This window comes from Bufo gargarizans, chromosome 3, assembly GCF_014858855.1.
Source record: "Bufo gargarizans isolate SCDJY-AF-19 chromosome 3, ASM1485885v1, whole genome shotgun sequence".
NCBI classification, from domain to species: Eukaryota; Metazoa; Chordata; class Amphibia; order Anura; family Bufonidae; genus Bufo; species Bufo gargarizans.
Genome location: NC_058082.1, coordinates 505,314,080 through 505,329,210, shown reverse-complemented (window position 1 = coordinate 505,329,210; position 15,131 = coordinate 505,314,080). Strand labels below are relative to the sequence as shown.

At 48.0% G+C, this 15,131-nt stretch overlaps 1 protein-coding gene across 1 annotated transcript; it reads right to left on the bottom strand.

The window, feature by feature from the left end:
* Positions 1–12,177: 12,177 nt before the first annotated feature.
* LOC122931720 (E3 SUMO-protein ligase ZBED1-like) lies at positions 12,178–13,307 on the bottom strand. The gene is made up of 2 exons (XM_044285789.1): positions 12,861–13,307; positions 12,178–12,660 (listed from the first exon to the last, which is right to left on the bottom strand). Exons 1-2 carry the CDS (start codon positions 13,305–13,307, stop codon positions 12,178–12,180), a joined length of 930 nt encoding a protein of 309 aa, XP_044141724.1.
* Between the last annotated feature and the right edge of the window lie 1,824 nt (positions 13,308–15,131).

Below are 15,131 nucleotides of genomic sequence, written 5' to 3'. Positions count from 1 at the left end.
AGAAACTGCCCTCACCAAAGTGACCAATGACTTTCAGACAGCTACAGTAAATGCAACAGTGACTACTCTGTACTAATTCTCCTTGATCTCTCTGCCGCATTTCGACACTGTAGACTACCGTCTACTCCTCACCATTCTCCAATCTATCGGCCTTAGGGACAACTTTCTTTCTTGGTTCTCTTCCTATCTCTCTGGCCGCTCTTTCAGTGTATTATTTGTTGTCTCTACCTCTTTTACTCTTGCTGTTGGGGTTACTCAGGGTTCAGTCCTAGGTCCTCTCCTTTTTTCTCTCTATACTGGACAGTTTATCAGCAGATTTGGTTTCCAGTACCATCTCTATGCTGATGGCACCCAACTATATACTTTTTATATACTATAGAACACCAGTTACTGTTTGTCCGCTGTCTCTAACATCATGTCCTTTCTCTATCTGAAACTGAGTCTTTCAAAAACTGAACTACTGGTGTTTTGTCCTTTCACCAACCTAACTAAACCCGATATCTCCTTCTCAGTGTGTGGCACTATCATAACAGCATGCCCACTGTCTCGTTGATATGTTTGACACTGATCTTTCCTTTACCCCCTATATTCAGTCTCTTGCCCGCTCATGCCCTCTTTGTCTCAAAAACATCTCTAGTATCCGCCACCTTTGTTACTGTGAAAACAAAAAAAACTCTAATTGTTGCCCTGATCCATTCCTGCCTTGATTGTTGTAACTCATTACTAATTGGCCTCCCCCTCACCAGACTTTCCCCTCTCCAATCTATCCTGAATGCAGCCAGGCTCATCTATCTGTCTAACTGCTACTACGATGCCTCTGCCCTGTGCCAATCATTGCACTGATTGCCCATACAGTACATGACTCAATTTAAACTGATCATTCTTACTCACAAAGCTATCCACAGTGCTGCATCCCCCTCCATCATCATAGTTTAAGACGCTTCCTAAAAGCACATCTTCTTAGGTTAACCTATTGCATTCCCTGATCAAACCCTTCTCCATTCACCGCTGCCCCCTTCAGAATTATTCCTCTGAACCTGGTCTATCAGCATCCACCACACCTCATGCACTAAGAAGCACTACAGATATTGGCTCGTGACTGACTCATGCAGCCTTATATCTACTCCCCCATTGAGTTAAGATTGCCGGACCATTGTATAAAACAAGCACTTTTTAACTATTTTTTCACCCTTTGTGTCCCCAAGTCTCTGTTTCTCCAGGTATTATGAGCAGCCATTAACAGCACAGTGGTCAGGCATGGCAGGAAGGTATTTTTTCTTTCAATGTGGCACAGTCTAGGAACATTGGGTGCATGGCCTCCTCAAACAGCTGATTGACAGGGATTTTGGGTATGGATAAGGATAATATCTGCAAGGAGTTTGTATGTTCTACCTGTGTTTGCGGGGGTTTCTGCCAGGTCTTCCAGTTTCCTCCCACACTCCAAAGGCATACTCATAGGGAACTTAGATAGTGAGCACTTGGAGACAGTGAGTGATGATAATGTCTATAAAGCGCTGTGGAACATATCAGCGATATAGAAGTGAGTAAAATAAATAAATTAAACATATAAATAGGTACATAGCTTGTTCTAGCTTTGTTAGAAAGAGATTGTTATGATGTCTTATTTTCATTTTTACATCAATCATGGCCTAACCCAGGCATGTCCAAACTGCGGCCCTCCAGTTGTTGCAAAAACTACAACTCCCAGCATGCCCTAATAGCTGTAAGCTATCCAGGCATGCTGGGAGTTGTAGTTTTGCAACAGCTGGAGGGCCGCAGTTTGGACATGCCTGGCCTTACCCCTTTAATAATTGAAGCACATGTGTTCCGATCCATGCGCCAGAACTGAAATGAACACCAGCAAGGGGGCTCCTGTAGATTTCAGGTATAATCTGTGTGACTTCACTGGCATAGAGTATAATAAATGTCTGGCCGGGCATAACCACACAACCCTCATCCCGCTCTGCCCATGTTTTGTAAAGAGGCAAGTGGGGCACATGATTAGGTTATTGGTTATTTATTCAGGACCTCTCTAACAACCCCCCAACTTCCCCATGCTTACACTTCTCCCCCAAATATGCACACACAGCCACTGTTCGGATTAAATCGGCCACAGCAGCCGTTTATTAAATGAAATAAATACATAACATAAATAACAATAAATTAACAATAAATTAAATAAAAAAACAACATGGCAATTCCATCTTCCCTCCAGTGGTAAAACACCAGCTCAGAGACACCAACTGATGGACGCCTCTCCGAAGCAACCAAGTGCCCCAATTATGAGAGTCCAGCCCCACCATTTAGGCCCTCCCATTCTCCAATACCATCCTATACCACTAACTTCTAGGACCTCCCACCACCAACAACTCGCAGCTGGAACCCTACTAACCTCAAGCTTGCGCGTTCCTCCACAACCTCAACACCCTCTCAATACTTCCCTGCAAACCCAGGGACCACAAATCAATACCCACCGTGTTGAGGTGCACCCCGTCAGCTCTCCAGAATCCACCACTGACTCTAACTCAGGATGCCTGACCGCCACCACCCCAGTCCTGGCTATAAACCTACCAATCGCCCTATTTAACTTAATCCTTGCTTTATTAATGCGCACTACCAACCGTGCCACCCGCCACGTCTTACGAGGCACTATATCCGACCACACCATTATCATGGGCGGGAAAAGGGACCACAATCGCAATAAATTAAACTTTATATCCCTGATCAGTTCCCTGCAGGGCCTAACTCCCATGTCATTTCCCCCGACATGTAACACTAAGATGTCTGGAGGTCTGTCCAAACGGGCAAAACTATGCACTTCCCTCAGAACACTGCCCCATAACATACCTCTGCACCCGAGCCACCTTATTACTGCGACATCCCTCTCAAAGCCCAGCTGCCGCCCGTTCGGCCGCACATCTGCACGCAGAGCCCCCCAAAAAACAAATGAATGCCCTAGAATCCAAATCAAAACCGCATTGTCCCCTGAAACACAAAAGCACAAAAAAACAGATTAATAACAACGCCCCCTTTACTATTACCAATCTCCAAACCTGACATACGACCTAAAACCTAGCCTGGCTGCCTCTGTTGCCGCACCGATCCGGTAGGAATGATCCGTTAAATCCTCGGAATCCAGTCCCAAAGCTTGCAAGCACTTCTTAAAGACCGCTGCAAACTGGAAGCGTGACAGGAAAGACTCTGAGAAGGGGGCCTCCCACAAAACCTGTAGCCATCCTGTATTCCTGTAAACACCTAACCGGACATAAACACCCGGGAACCTCAAACAAAGTAACGCAGCAACCTCTACCATCCCTATCTATCTTAGATACTCAAAGATGTACCACAACCCTGTCCCTATACAGGTCTACATCCTCCTCATACAAACCACCCCTACATTGAAGACTTTTGAAGACTAACTCCCCCAAGCGAAACTCCCCAAAAAAGGCCAATGAAAATGCTAACCCAAACAGCCACACCTCACTTGATGACCTGCACATTGAACCTGCCTGAACACCTATCTGAAACAACATTGCAAATGACACCGGCCCCCTACTATCCACCGCACGCCTCCCCCTTCTACACCCTTTCAAAAAAGCCAGACCGGCCATACAACGATTTACCTGCGCTACCGACCTACACTTTTCTTTGGCATTCCCCAAGAATAATAACAAAGTGACTTCCCCTTCATCCACCCCCACCCCCAAATCCTCACACCACTGTTCCCAACTCCACCACACCTTACCGTATACCGCCCATGTACCCGCACTTAATGACTCCTTTAAAAGCCCTTCTACCATACCTCCAAGAGCTCCCACAGGAACTCCGGACACACCAACCCTTCCGTATCTGCTTCTAGGGCCAGCTACCGAAAACGCTCCCACTGCAAACGAGAAAGGGCATCAGCTATGCTATTAGAAACCCCTGGCACATGAACAGCCACAATCCAAGCGTTAAGCGTCAAACAAAGTAAAACCAAATGTTGCAATAACCGAACCATCGGAGGTGAAGAGGCGGTCAAACCATTGATCACCTGCACCACCCCCAGGTTATCATAATCAAAACGAACCTTCCTATTTCTTAATTTTTCCCCCACAGCACCACCGCATCTGAACATAAGGCGGTCATCTGAGCATAGAGCAGTCATCTGAGCATAGAGCGGTCATCTGACCAAAGGGCGTTCATCTGAGCATAAGGCGGTCTTCTGAGCATAAGGCGGTCATCTGAGCATAGAGCAGTCATCTGAGCATAGAGCAGTCATCTGAGCATAGAGCGGTCATCTGAGCATAGAGCGGTCATCTGAGCATGGGGCGGTCATGTGAGCATAAGGCAGTCATCTAAGCATGGGGCGGTCATCTGAGCATGAGGCACTCATCTGAGCATAAGGCGGTCATCTGAGCATAGAGCGGTCATCAGAGCATAGAGCAGTCATCTGAGTATGGGCGGTCATCTGAGCATGGGGCGGTCATCTGAGCATGAGGCGATCATCTGAGCATGAGGCGGTCATCTGTGCATACAGCGGACATCTGAGCATGGGGCGGTCATCTGAGCATGGGCGGTCATCTGAGCATAAGGCGGTCATCTGAGCATAGAGCAGTCATCTGAGCATAGAGCAGTCATCTGAGCATGAGGCGGTCATCTGAGCATGAGGCGGTCATCTGAGCATAGAGCGGTCATCTGAGCATAGAGCGGTCATCTGAGCATGGGGCGGTCATCTGAGCATGGGGCGGTCACCTGAGCATGAGGCGGTCACCTGAGCATAGAGCGGTCATCTGAGCATAGAGCGGTCATCTGAGCATAGAGCGGTCATCTGAGCATGAGGCGGTCATCTGAGCATGGGGCGGTCATCTGAGCATAGAGCGGTCATCTGAGCATGGGCAGTCATCTGAGCATAAGGCGGTCATCTGAGCATAGAGCAGTCATCTGAGCATAGAGCGGTCATCTGAGCATAGGGCAGTCATCTGAGCATGAGGCGGTCTTCTGAGCATAAGGCGGTCATCTGAGCATGAGGCGGTCATCTGAGCATAAAGCGGTCATCTGAGCATGGGGCGGTCATCTGAGCATGAGGCGGTCACCTGAGCATAGAGCGGTCATCTGAGCATAGAGCAGTCATCTGAGCATGAGGCGGTCATCTGAGCATGGGGCGGTCATCTGAGCATAAAGCGGTCATCTGAGCATAAGGCGGTCATCTGAGCATAGAGCAGTCATCTGAGCATAGAGCAGTCATCTGAGCATAGAGCGGTCATTTGAGCATGGGGCGGTCATCTGAGCATGGGGCGGTCATCTCAGCATGAGGCGGTCACCTGAGCATAGAGCGGTCATCTGAGCATAGAGCAGTCATCTGAGCATGGGGCGGTCATCTGAGCATAAAGCGGTCATCTGAGCATAAGGCGGTCATCTGAGCATAAGGCGGTCATCTGAGCATAGAGCAGTCATCTGAGCATAGAGCGGTCATCTGAGCATGGGGCGGTCATCTGAACATGGGGCGGTCATCTGAGCATGGGGCGGTCATCTGAGCATAGAGCGGTCATCTGAGCATGGGGCGGTCATCTGAGCATGGGGCAGTCATCTGAGCATAAGGCGGTCATCTAAGCATGGGGCGGTCATCTGAGCATGAGGCACTCATCTGAGCATAAGGCGGTCATCTGAGCATAGAGCGGTCATCAGAGCATAGAGCAGTCATCTGAGCATGGGCGGTCATCTGAGAATGGGGCGGTCATGTGAGCATAAGGCGGTCATCTAAGCATGGGGCGGTCATCTGAGCATGAGGCGGTCATCTGAGCATAAGGCGGTCATCTGAGCATAGAGCGGTCATCAGAGCATAGAGCAGTCATCTGAGCATGGGCGGTCATCTGAGCATGGGCGGTCATCTGAGCATGGGGCGGTCATCTGAGCATGAGGCGATCATCTGAGCATGAGGCGGTCATCTGAGCATGGGGCGGTCATCTGAGCATGGGGCGGTCATCTGAGCATGGGGCGGTCATCTGAGCATGGGGCGGTCATCTGAGCATGGGGCGGTCATCTGAGCATGGGGCGGTCATCTGAGCATGAGGCGGTCATCTGAGCATGGGGCGGTCATCTGAGCATAGAGCGGTCATCTGAGCATAAGGCGGTCATCTGAGCATAAGGCGGTCATCTGAGCATAGAGCAGTCATCTGAGCATAGAGCAGTCATCTGAGTATAGTGCGTTCATCTAAGCATGGGGCGGTCATCTGAGCATGAGGCGCTCATCTTGGCATACGGCGGTCATCTGAGCATAGAGCGGTCATCTGAGCATAGAGCAGTCATCTGAGCATAGAGCGGTCATCTGAGCATGGGGCGGTCATCTGAGCATGGGCGGTCATCTGAGCATGAGGCGGTCATCTGAGCATAGAGCGGTCATCTGAGCATGGGGCGGTCATCTGAGCATGGGGCGGTCATCTGAGCATGAGGTGGTCATCTGAGCATAGAGCGGTCATCTGAGCATAGAGCGGTTATCTGAGCATGAGGCGGTCATCTGAGCATGGGGCGGTCATCTGAGCATAGAGCGGTCATCTGAGCATAAGGCGGTCATCTGAGCATAAGGCGGTCATCTGAGCATAAGGCGGTCATCTGAGCATAGGCGGTTATCTGAGCATAGAGCAGTCATCTGAGTATAGTGCGTTCATCTAAGCATGGGGCGGTCATCTGAGCATGAGGCGCTCATCTTGGCATACGGCGGTCATCTGAGCATAGAGCGGTCATCTGAGCATAGAGCGGTCATCTGAGCATAGAGCAGTCATCAGAGCATAGAGCAGTCATCTGAGCATAGAGCAGTCATCTGAGCATAGAGCGGTCATCTGAGCATGGGGCAGTCATCTGAGCATGAGGCGGTCTTCTGAGCATGAGGCGGTCATCTGAGCATAGAGCGGTCATCTGAGCATAGAGCAGTCATCTGAGCATAGAGCAGTCATCTGAGCATAGAGCGGTCATCTGAGCATGGGGCGGTCATCTGAGTATGAGGCGGTCTTCTGAGCATAAGGCGGTCATCTGAGCATAGAGCAGTCATCTGAGCATAGAGCGGTCATCTGAGCATGGGGCGGTCATCTGATCATGGGGCGGTCATCTGAGCATGAGGTGGTCATCTGAGCATAGAGCGGTCATCTGAGCATGAGGCACTCATCTGAGCATAAGGCGGTCATCTGAGCATAGAGCCGTCATCTGATCATAGAGCAGTCATATGAGCATAGAGCGGTCATCTAAGCATAGTGCGTTCATCTAAGCACGGGGCGGCCATCTGAGCATGAGGCACTCATCTGAGCCTAAGGCGGTCATCTGAGCATAGAGCGGTCATCAAAGCATAGAGCTGTCATCGGAGCATGGGCGGTCATCTGAGCATAGAGCGTTCATCTGAGCATAGAGCGTCTCACCTGGCTGCCCGGGTGCTGTAAACCCCGCAGCCGATGGTCCTGATTCCTGACGATCCACTCTGGACAACATAGGTACGATCCTTCCAGCTGTCGACACACCGCTTGTGGACTGCATCCCAGCCCCCGCCATAATGGATGTGCTCCTCGCTGATCCATCTTCTTCCTCCATGTGAGCTGGACCAACGCAGCACTGTCTGTCAAACTGTAGAGGCCCGTGCACGCTCCTGGCTTCCCTGTGCACAGCCTCATGTCCCCTGCTGCTGCAGTCTCTCCCATGCAGACCAGGACTCCTCCCCACCCAGGAGAGGGGGGAGCCCGCAGTAGTTGCTTCTGCACCCGCGCTGCCTGCCGCTGAGGACGGGGGCCTGGCCCCCCCACCCTGAACTGGTTCCCACCGACTAGCTGGATTCCTCCCACGCCGGAAGGAGCTTAAAGAAGGCTGCCTGTTGTCCCCCCGGTGTGGAGGGTCCCTGGAGTGGCTACTGACCCGGCACCGAACCCTGGGGGTCTCCTCAAGGCTAAGGCGCGTTGGCGGCCGTACTCGCCGCGGCCGTCTTGTGCATGGCTGCGGGCTCCCGCAGAACCTCCTTCACTGCCTGGGACATCGCTCCGGTAAGCAGCAGTTCCTGTTCTCATTAAAGAAAAATGGCACCCTTTCCCTCGCGCTCGCCCCTTTTACAGTCCTGATCAAAAGTTTAAGATGATTTGAAAAATGGCAAAAAATCATATTTAGCATGGCTGGATCTTAACAAGGTTCCAAGTAGAGCTTCAACATGCAACAAGAAGAAATGGGAGTGAGACAAAACATTTTTTGAGCATTCAATTTAATGAAAACAACGAATAAGCTGAAACAGGCTGTTTTTCAGCTAATGAAAAAACAGAAATCCAACTTTCAAACATGAACTCAGTATCGAGTAGCTCTGCTGTTATTGTTTATCACTTCCAAAATTTGTTTCGGCATGCTTGATGCAAGCGTTTCCATGAGGTGAGTTGTAACATTTCTCCAAGTGGTGAAGATGGCCGCACGAAGGCCATCTACTGTCTGGAACTGTTGTCCATTTTTGTAAACTTCCCTTGCCATCCATCCCCAAAGGTTCTCAATTGGATTTAGATCAGGGGAACACGCAGGATTGGCCAAAAGAGTGATGTTATTTTCCTGGAAGAAGTCCCTTGTCCTGCGGGCATTGTGTACTGTAGCGTTGTCCTGTTGAAAAACCCAGTCGTTACCACACAGATGAGGGCCCTCAGTCATAAGGAATGCTCTCTGCAACATCTGGACATAGCCAGCGGGCGTTTGACGCCCCTGCACTTCCTGAATCTCCATTGTTCCACTGAAGGAAAAAGCACCCAGACCATTATGGTGCCCCCTCCACTGTGGCGTGTAGAAAACATCTCAGGTGGGATCTGTCTGTCATGCCAGTAATGTTGGGAACCATCAGGACCATCAAGGTAAAAAAAAAGCTCATCAGAGAATAAAACTTTCTTCCACCTTTGAATGTCCCATGTTTAGTGCTCTCTTGCAAAGTCCAAACAAGCAGTTCTGTGGGGTTCAAGGAGACGAGGTCTTTGAAGTCGTTTTTTTGTTTTTGAAGCCCTTCAGTCTCAGATGCCGTCTGATGGTTATGGGACTGCAGTCAGCACCAGTAAGGGCCTTAATTTGGGTCGAGGATCGTCCAGTGTCTTGACGGACAGCCAATTGGATCCTCTGGCTCAGTGCTGATGAAATTTATTTGGGTCTTCCACTTGACTTTTTAGTTCCATAACCCTCAGGATCATAAAAAAAAAATCAAAATGACTGTCTTACTGCGTCCCACCTCAGCAGCGATGGCGCACTGTGAGAGACCCTGCTTATGCAGTTCAACAACCAAATCACATTCAAAAAGGGAGAGTTTTTTGCCTTTGCCATCACAACATGTGACTACCTGACAGAAAATGACAATGAATCCACATCTTTGCACAGATTTTGCCTTTTAAAGGCATGTGGTCCTAAACTTTGGATCAGCTGAAAAACAGCCTGTTTCAGTTTAATCATTATTTTCAATGAATTGAATGTTCAAAAAATGTTTTGTCTCACTCGCATTTCTCCTTGTTGCATGTTGAAGCTCTACTTGGAACCTTGTTAAGATCCAACAATGTAAAATATGATTTTTTTGCCATTTTTCAAGTGGTTTTAAACTTTTGATCAGGACTGTATAAACTATATCCCACCCCCTTAAATCACCCCCCTTTCCAACTGACTTTAACCCCTTACTGGCCGGCCCTTCACCCAAAACCTATCATGTTGGCCTCCCCTTACTACCGTCTTAGTCCGGCCTCACTAAACTCAAAGAAATCATGACATTTTGACAAAGTGGAGCATGCACACAATGTTTCAAATTTGATTGGGTATGGTACTGGCGGGAAGGGGACTCAAACCCAACATTTACTGTCATAGGACTTTAGTTATGCCACTGTGTATGTATGTAGTGAGTGTGTATATGGAAACACATACTATATTTAGGCATGTGCGTGTGTGACATGCATACATTTGTATCCACAAAAAGCCTGGTTATTGACAAGTCTAGATAGATTATAAGTGATTGGTGAGTTGGACCTCACACTCGACCAACCTTTTAGGCCCTGTGCCTTCACACTTCCAAAAGAACTCACATATGATATATTATTCATGCAGCAAAATTAATTCTGGCTTCTTTTTAAAGCAATGTCATCTTTGCCAGATTTTGATGTGCTCATTCAAGTTGTGTGAATTATAGACTACCTAGATTTTCTTTTGAGGAAATTTAAGGTATCTGCTCACCCTAGCATAAAAACTGCCCCAAGCTGGATATTGAAAAATAAAATCACTAAGGCTACATCTGACCATATGTCCCATTACAATATATTGACATAATTTCTTTGGATCACCTTCAATTAGCTAGGACGTATATGGCTCCAGGAGTGCTGCTCCTATCATCTAGGGCAAAGTAAAGAGTTCCTCCTACTACAGAGGACTCAGCTTTACCATGTATTACATGGTTGCTCATGGATGCCCTGCAATATATAATTTCTCCTATATTGGACACATTTAGAGAAGGGATTGTCCAGATGGAACTTCTTGTATTATTCCTTGTACTGCTCCAGTTGTTTCCACTTATTTATTCTCTAATATGTCTTTGCCTGTTTGTATCTTAGCCTGTCATGCAGGTGTTGGAACTATTGTACGAAGTAAAAACAAATTTTTTCACTCAGTTTTTCTATTCACAAGGTTCACACATTTATTGTGGGCACTATCTGTTATTTACCCAAGGAGCTTCCTTACTAAGTAAAGGGACCACTAAGTTGTATCGACCATCTATTCTTTTGTGGTTGTTCTCCTAGATGTCTTTCGCTGTTTTTATCTAAAGATACTTTCACACTAGCGTTTCTCTTTTCTGGTATTGAGATCCGGCAAAGGATCTCAATACCAAATACCGGATAAAAACACTTCAGTTTTGTCCCTATTCATTGTCAGAGGGGACAAAACTGAACAGAACAGAATGGTCCAAAATGCATTCCGTTCCATTTGGTTGCGTCCCCATACCGGAGAGCAAACCGCAGCAAGCTGCGATTTTCTTTCCGTCATAGGATGCGGAGCAAAACGGGTTTGGCATTAGGGCTGCGCATCTTCACTCGTCCTGTTGACAATGACAGGGATGGAGTTGGAGTAACTCGTCGTGAGGGAGGGGTGGGGAGGAAAAAGGGAAAGGGGAGGAAAAAGGGAAAGGGGGGGAGGGAAAGGGGAAAGGGGGGGAGGGAAAGGGGAAGGGGGGGAGGAAAGAGGGAAAGGGGGAGGGGGGAGGGAAAGGGGAAGGGAAAGGGGAAGGGAAAGGGGAAGGGGGGGAGGGAAAGGGGAAGGGGGGAGGGAAAGGGGGGGGGAAGAAAGAAAGACACAGAGACAGACAGACACAGAGACACAGACAGACAGACACAGAGAGACACAGACATACACACAGACACAGAGACAGACACAGAGACAGACACAGAGACAGACACAGAGAGCGGTAAACGGAAAAAGAGATAGAGAGACTGAGAGGGAGACAGAACGAGAGATAGGGAGACGGAAAGAGAGATAGAGAAAGACAGAAAAAAGGAGAGAAAGAAAGAAAGAAAAGAAAGAGAAAGGAGAGAAAGAATGAGGTAAAATTGAGGAAAGGACTAGTAGGACTAGGAGCCGGAGGAGAGGAAAAGTTCTCCTCCTTTCCTCCTCTAGTCTCTCCCCTTTCCTTCTCTCTCTCTCTCCCCCCTTCTTTCCTTCTCTTGGAGAAGGAAAGAGGGAGAGGGAGGAAGGAAAGAATGAGGGAGAGGAAAGAAAGAAAGAATGAGGAGAGAGGGAGGAAGGAAAGAAAGAAAGAATGAGGAGAGAGGGAGGAAGGAAAGAAAGAAAGAATGAGGAGAGAGGGAGGAAGGAAAGAAAGAATGAGGAGAGAGGGAGGAAGGAAAGAATGAGGAGAGAGGGAGGAAAGAAGGAGGAGAGAGGGGAAAAAAAAGGAAAGGAGGAGAGAGAGGGAAAAAGGGGAGGGAGAGGGAAAGGGAAAAGGGGAGGGAAAGGGAAAAGCGGAGGGAAAGGGGAAAGGGGAGGGAAAGGGAAAAGGGGAGTGAAAGGGAAAAGGGGAGTGAAAGGCAAAAGGGGAGGGGAAGGGAAAAGGGAAGGGGACGGGGGAAAAGGGGAGGGGAAGGGAAAAGGGGAGTCTGGCAGGGGAGACAGAGAAATAAAAAATTTCAGTGGCAGAGACAATGCTATAAACAAAATCTATAAAATTAAAAACACTGCTCAGCATTTGGGAACATGTAGATTTTTCTGTAAGAACACCAATTGATCTACATGGTCTGGTTTGAGGGCGCTTCTTTTTGCAGTTACCACATCTCCTGCAGTGGAGAAAACCCGCTCTGCAGACACGCTTGTACCTGGGATACACAAGTATTGCTTTGACAGCCGAGAAAGGAGGGGAAATATGACCTCATGCTCACGCCACCAGTTCAAAGGGTCCTCAGTGAGAGGTGGGGCTTTACAATAGTTTTCCATTTCCTCTTCAGCCTTGGCATAGGGGGTCTTTTTGGGTTCTATTGTACCTTCAGTGTCAGTGAAAGACTGTCCCAGCAAACTCACGAGCAGCGATCTGGCCTTTTTGGGAGGAGATGGTGGAGATTCAGAATGGTTGTCTTCAATGGGTGAACTGTCCTCTTCTTCCAGAGTTTGTTTTCTTCTAGGCACTTGATGATCCTCTTGTGTCCTCTCACTCTCATCTGATGTAATCTGTGTTTGAACAAAAAAGAAACGGAAAAAAAACAATAAGTAAAAACACAAATGTCAATGCCTTTGATTCTGATGGGGTGATAAAAAAGCACAGGAAACGGACAGTACAGTTCCCGCACCGCATCAGATTCAGAAGCGTGGTAGTGCTACTGTCGTTTCAAGAAGAAACATGATGGAATTCTTCAAATTAATTTAATTACCTCCAAGGATGCAGCTTCCTCAGTGACTCCTTTAAATATCTCCAATCTTTCTTCATCTGTGAGGATGAAAGGCAGTCCCTTAAAGCGAGGATCCAGTGCAGAGGCTGTATGAAGGATCTTCTTCTCGGCCTCACTGCTGTACCTCTTCTGGAGATCTGTTCTAATAGAATTCTTGATCTCATGGATCATGGGTGTGTCTCCCATCGTGTCTGTCATGCTCTGGAGAAGTTGTGCATTTATAGGGGCAATGAGAGAAACTGTTGGATTGCGCTCTTCTGACATCAGCATGGTTGCATCCTTCATTGGCTTTAATGCACTCACGGCGTCCTCTGCATTTGACACATCTGTTTCGTTTAGAGTGCAGAGATCGGACTCTCCTCTTCTGACTTCTGGAGACAGCATGGTGGCACAGACTGCAGGTTGTTGTTCCAAGAACCTCTCGACCATGTCGTATGCACTGTTCCATCTTGTTGCCACATCAGTTATCAGCTTATGATTCTTCAGGCCAAGACATTTCTGTTTCTCTTTTAGACAGTGGCTTGCTCTAGTGCTGCGGTGAAAGAATGTGGACATCCGACGTACTCTGCCAAGAAGCCTAGAGAGAGTGGCCACTTTAAACGCTCGCTGGGATGCAAGATTCAGTGTATGGGCGAAGCATTTCACATGGGGGAATTTTCCAACTTGAGCTGCAACTATCATGTTTGACGCGTTGTCGGTCACAAGCACTACAGATTTATCGGACAGCTGCCATTCTTCCACAACATGAGAAAGTAGCTCTGCCAGATGAGCACCCGTGTGAGACTCATAAATGGCTCTCGTTTGCAGTACATGCGACAAAATCTGCCAGTCCTTACTAACGTAATGTGCTGTTATTGTAACATAAGACTCTGTCGTGACTGAAGTCCAGGAATCACACGTTATTGCGACTCAACTTGCTTGGCTCATTGATGCAATTATCTTAGCTTTGGTTTCGTGGTAGAGTGCAGGTATGACGTTTTCTGTAAAGTGACTTCGTGACGGGATCTTGTAACGCGGCTCTATCGTCTTCAAAAGGTAGCGAAACCCACTGTTTTCCACAACAGAGTAAGGGGGCAGGTCCTTCGCTATGAAAGCTGCCACAGCTTTTGTTATTCTCTTTACCTTTTCAGAGTTGGGCGGCAAAGTTGACTGTAACATTGCATCAATTCTTGGCTGATCTGGGTTCATTTCCTTGGTGGTGGTGGTGGTGGTGGTAGGTTTTAGCATTTCTGGGTGAAAACGGCTGACGTGGTTTCTCAGATTAGTAGTATTCCCTAGTTATTTAATTTTTGTGTGACAGATTTTACACACAGCGTATGACTTGTCCAATTCGTGCTTCCTACTTTTTTCATAAAAGCCAAAATGTTCCCAGATGTTTGCTTTTAAAAAGCTAGGTGCATTTTTTATCTCTCGTTCCTTTTGTTCTACTTCTGCCATTTTTATTTACTAGCAAATGCAATGCATGCCGGGCATCTATGTGAATTTGTGAGTAGGGATGACACAAGTCTTGACGTGACGATGATGTTGTCAAACTCTGTCAGTTTGAAAAAAAATAAAAAAATAAATTGAGTGACTAAGCCTAAAGCCTGCCACGAGATCAACAGAAAAAGTAACACTGCTGGCTGCTGGTGGTGGAGCGATTCTCCTCCTGCCTGTGGTGGACTGGACTGAGCCTGAGGAGTGAGGAAAAACGGACAGGTGAGGTGACACAATTTTTTTTTTTTAGGTACGGTAATAACAGGCAGTGACCAGCTGCAGTCTTTGTGAGTGGTGTATCTGTGTGATGGTCACCTACCTGTCACAACAAGGTGGCAGAGTCTGGCTGGCACGTGGCACCTGCGGGTCTCCTCTCCTGCTGCCTGTGATGGATGAAGGGACTCGGAGTGTGCGACACAGGGGGAGGGGGGTGTCACTGTCGTCACGTCAGCGGGAGGCGGGAAAGAAGGCGCCCAAAAACTTTTTTTCCCGACTCGGCTCTGCACGGCGGACGCGACGCTGACGTCATCAACATGCATCGATTATTTAAAGCAACCGCATCGATGCAGAATCGCCGGGGGTCGAATCGCGATGCATCGCTGCATCGATTATATTCGACAGCCCTATTTGGCATGACCCACAATGCAAGTCAATGGGGACAGATCCGTTTTGTCAGACACAATAGAAAACGGATCCGTTCCCCATTGAATTTCAATGGTGTTTATGCCGGATCCGTCACTGCTATGTTAAAGATAATACAACAGATGCAGATGGTTG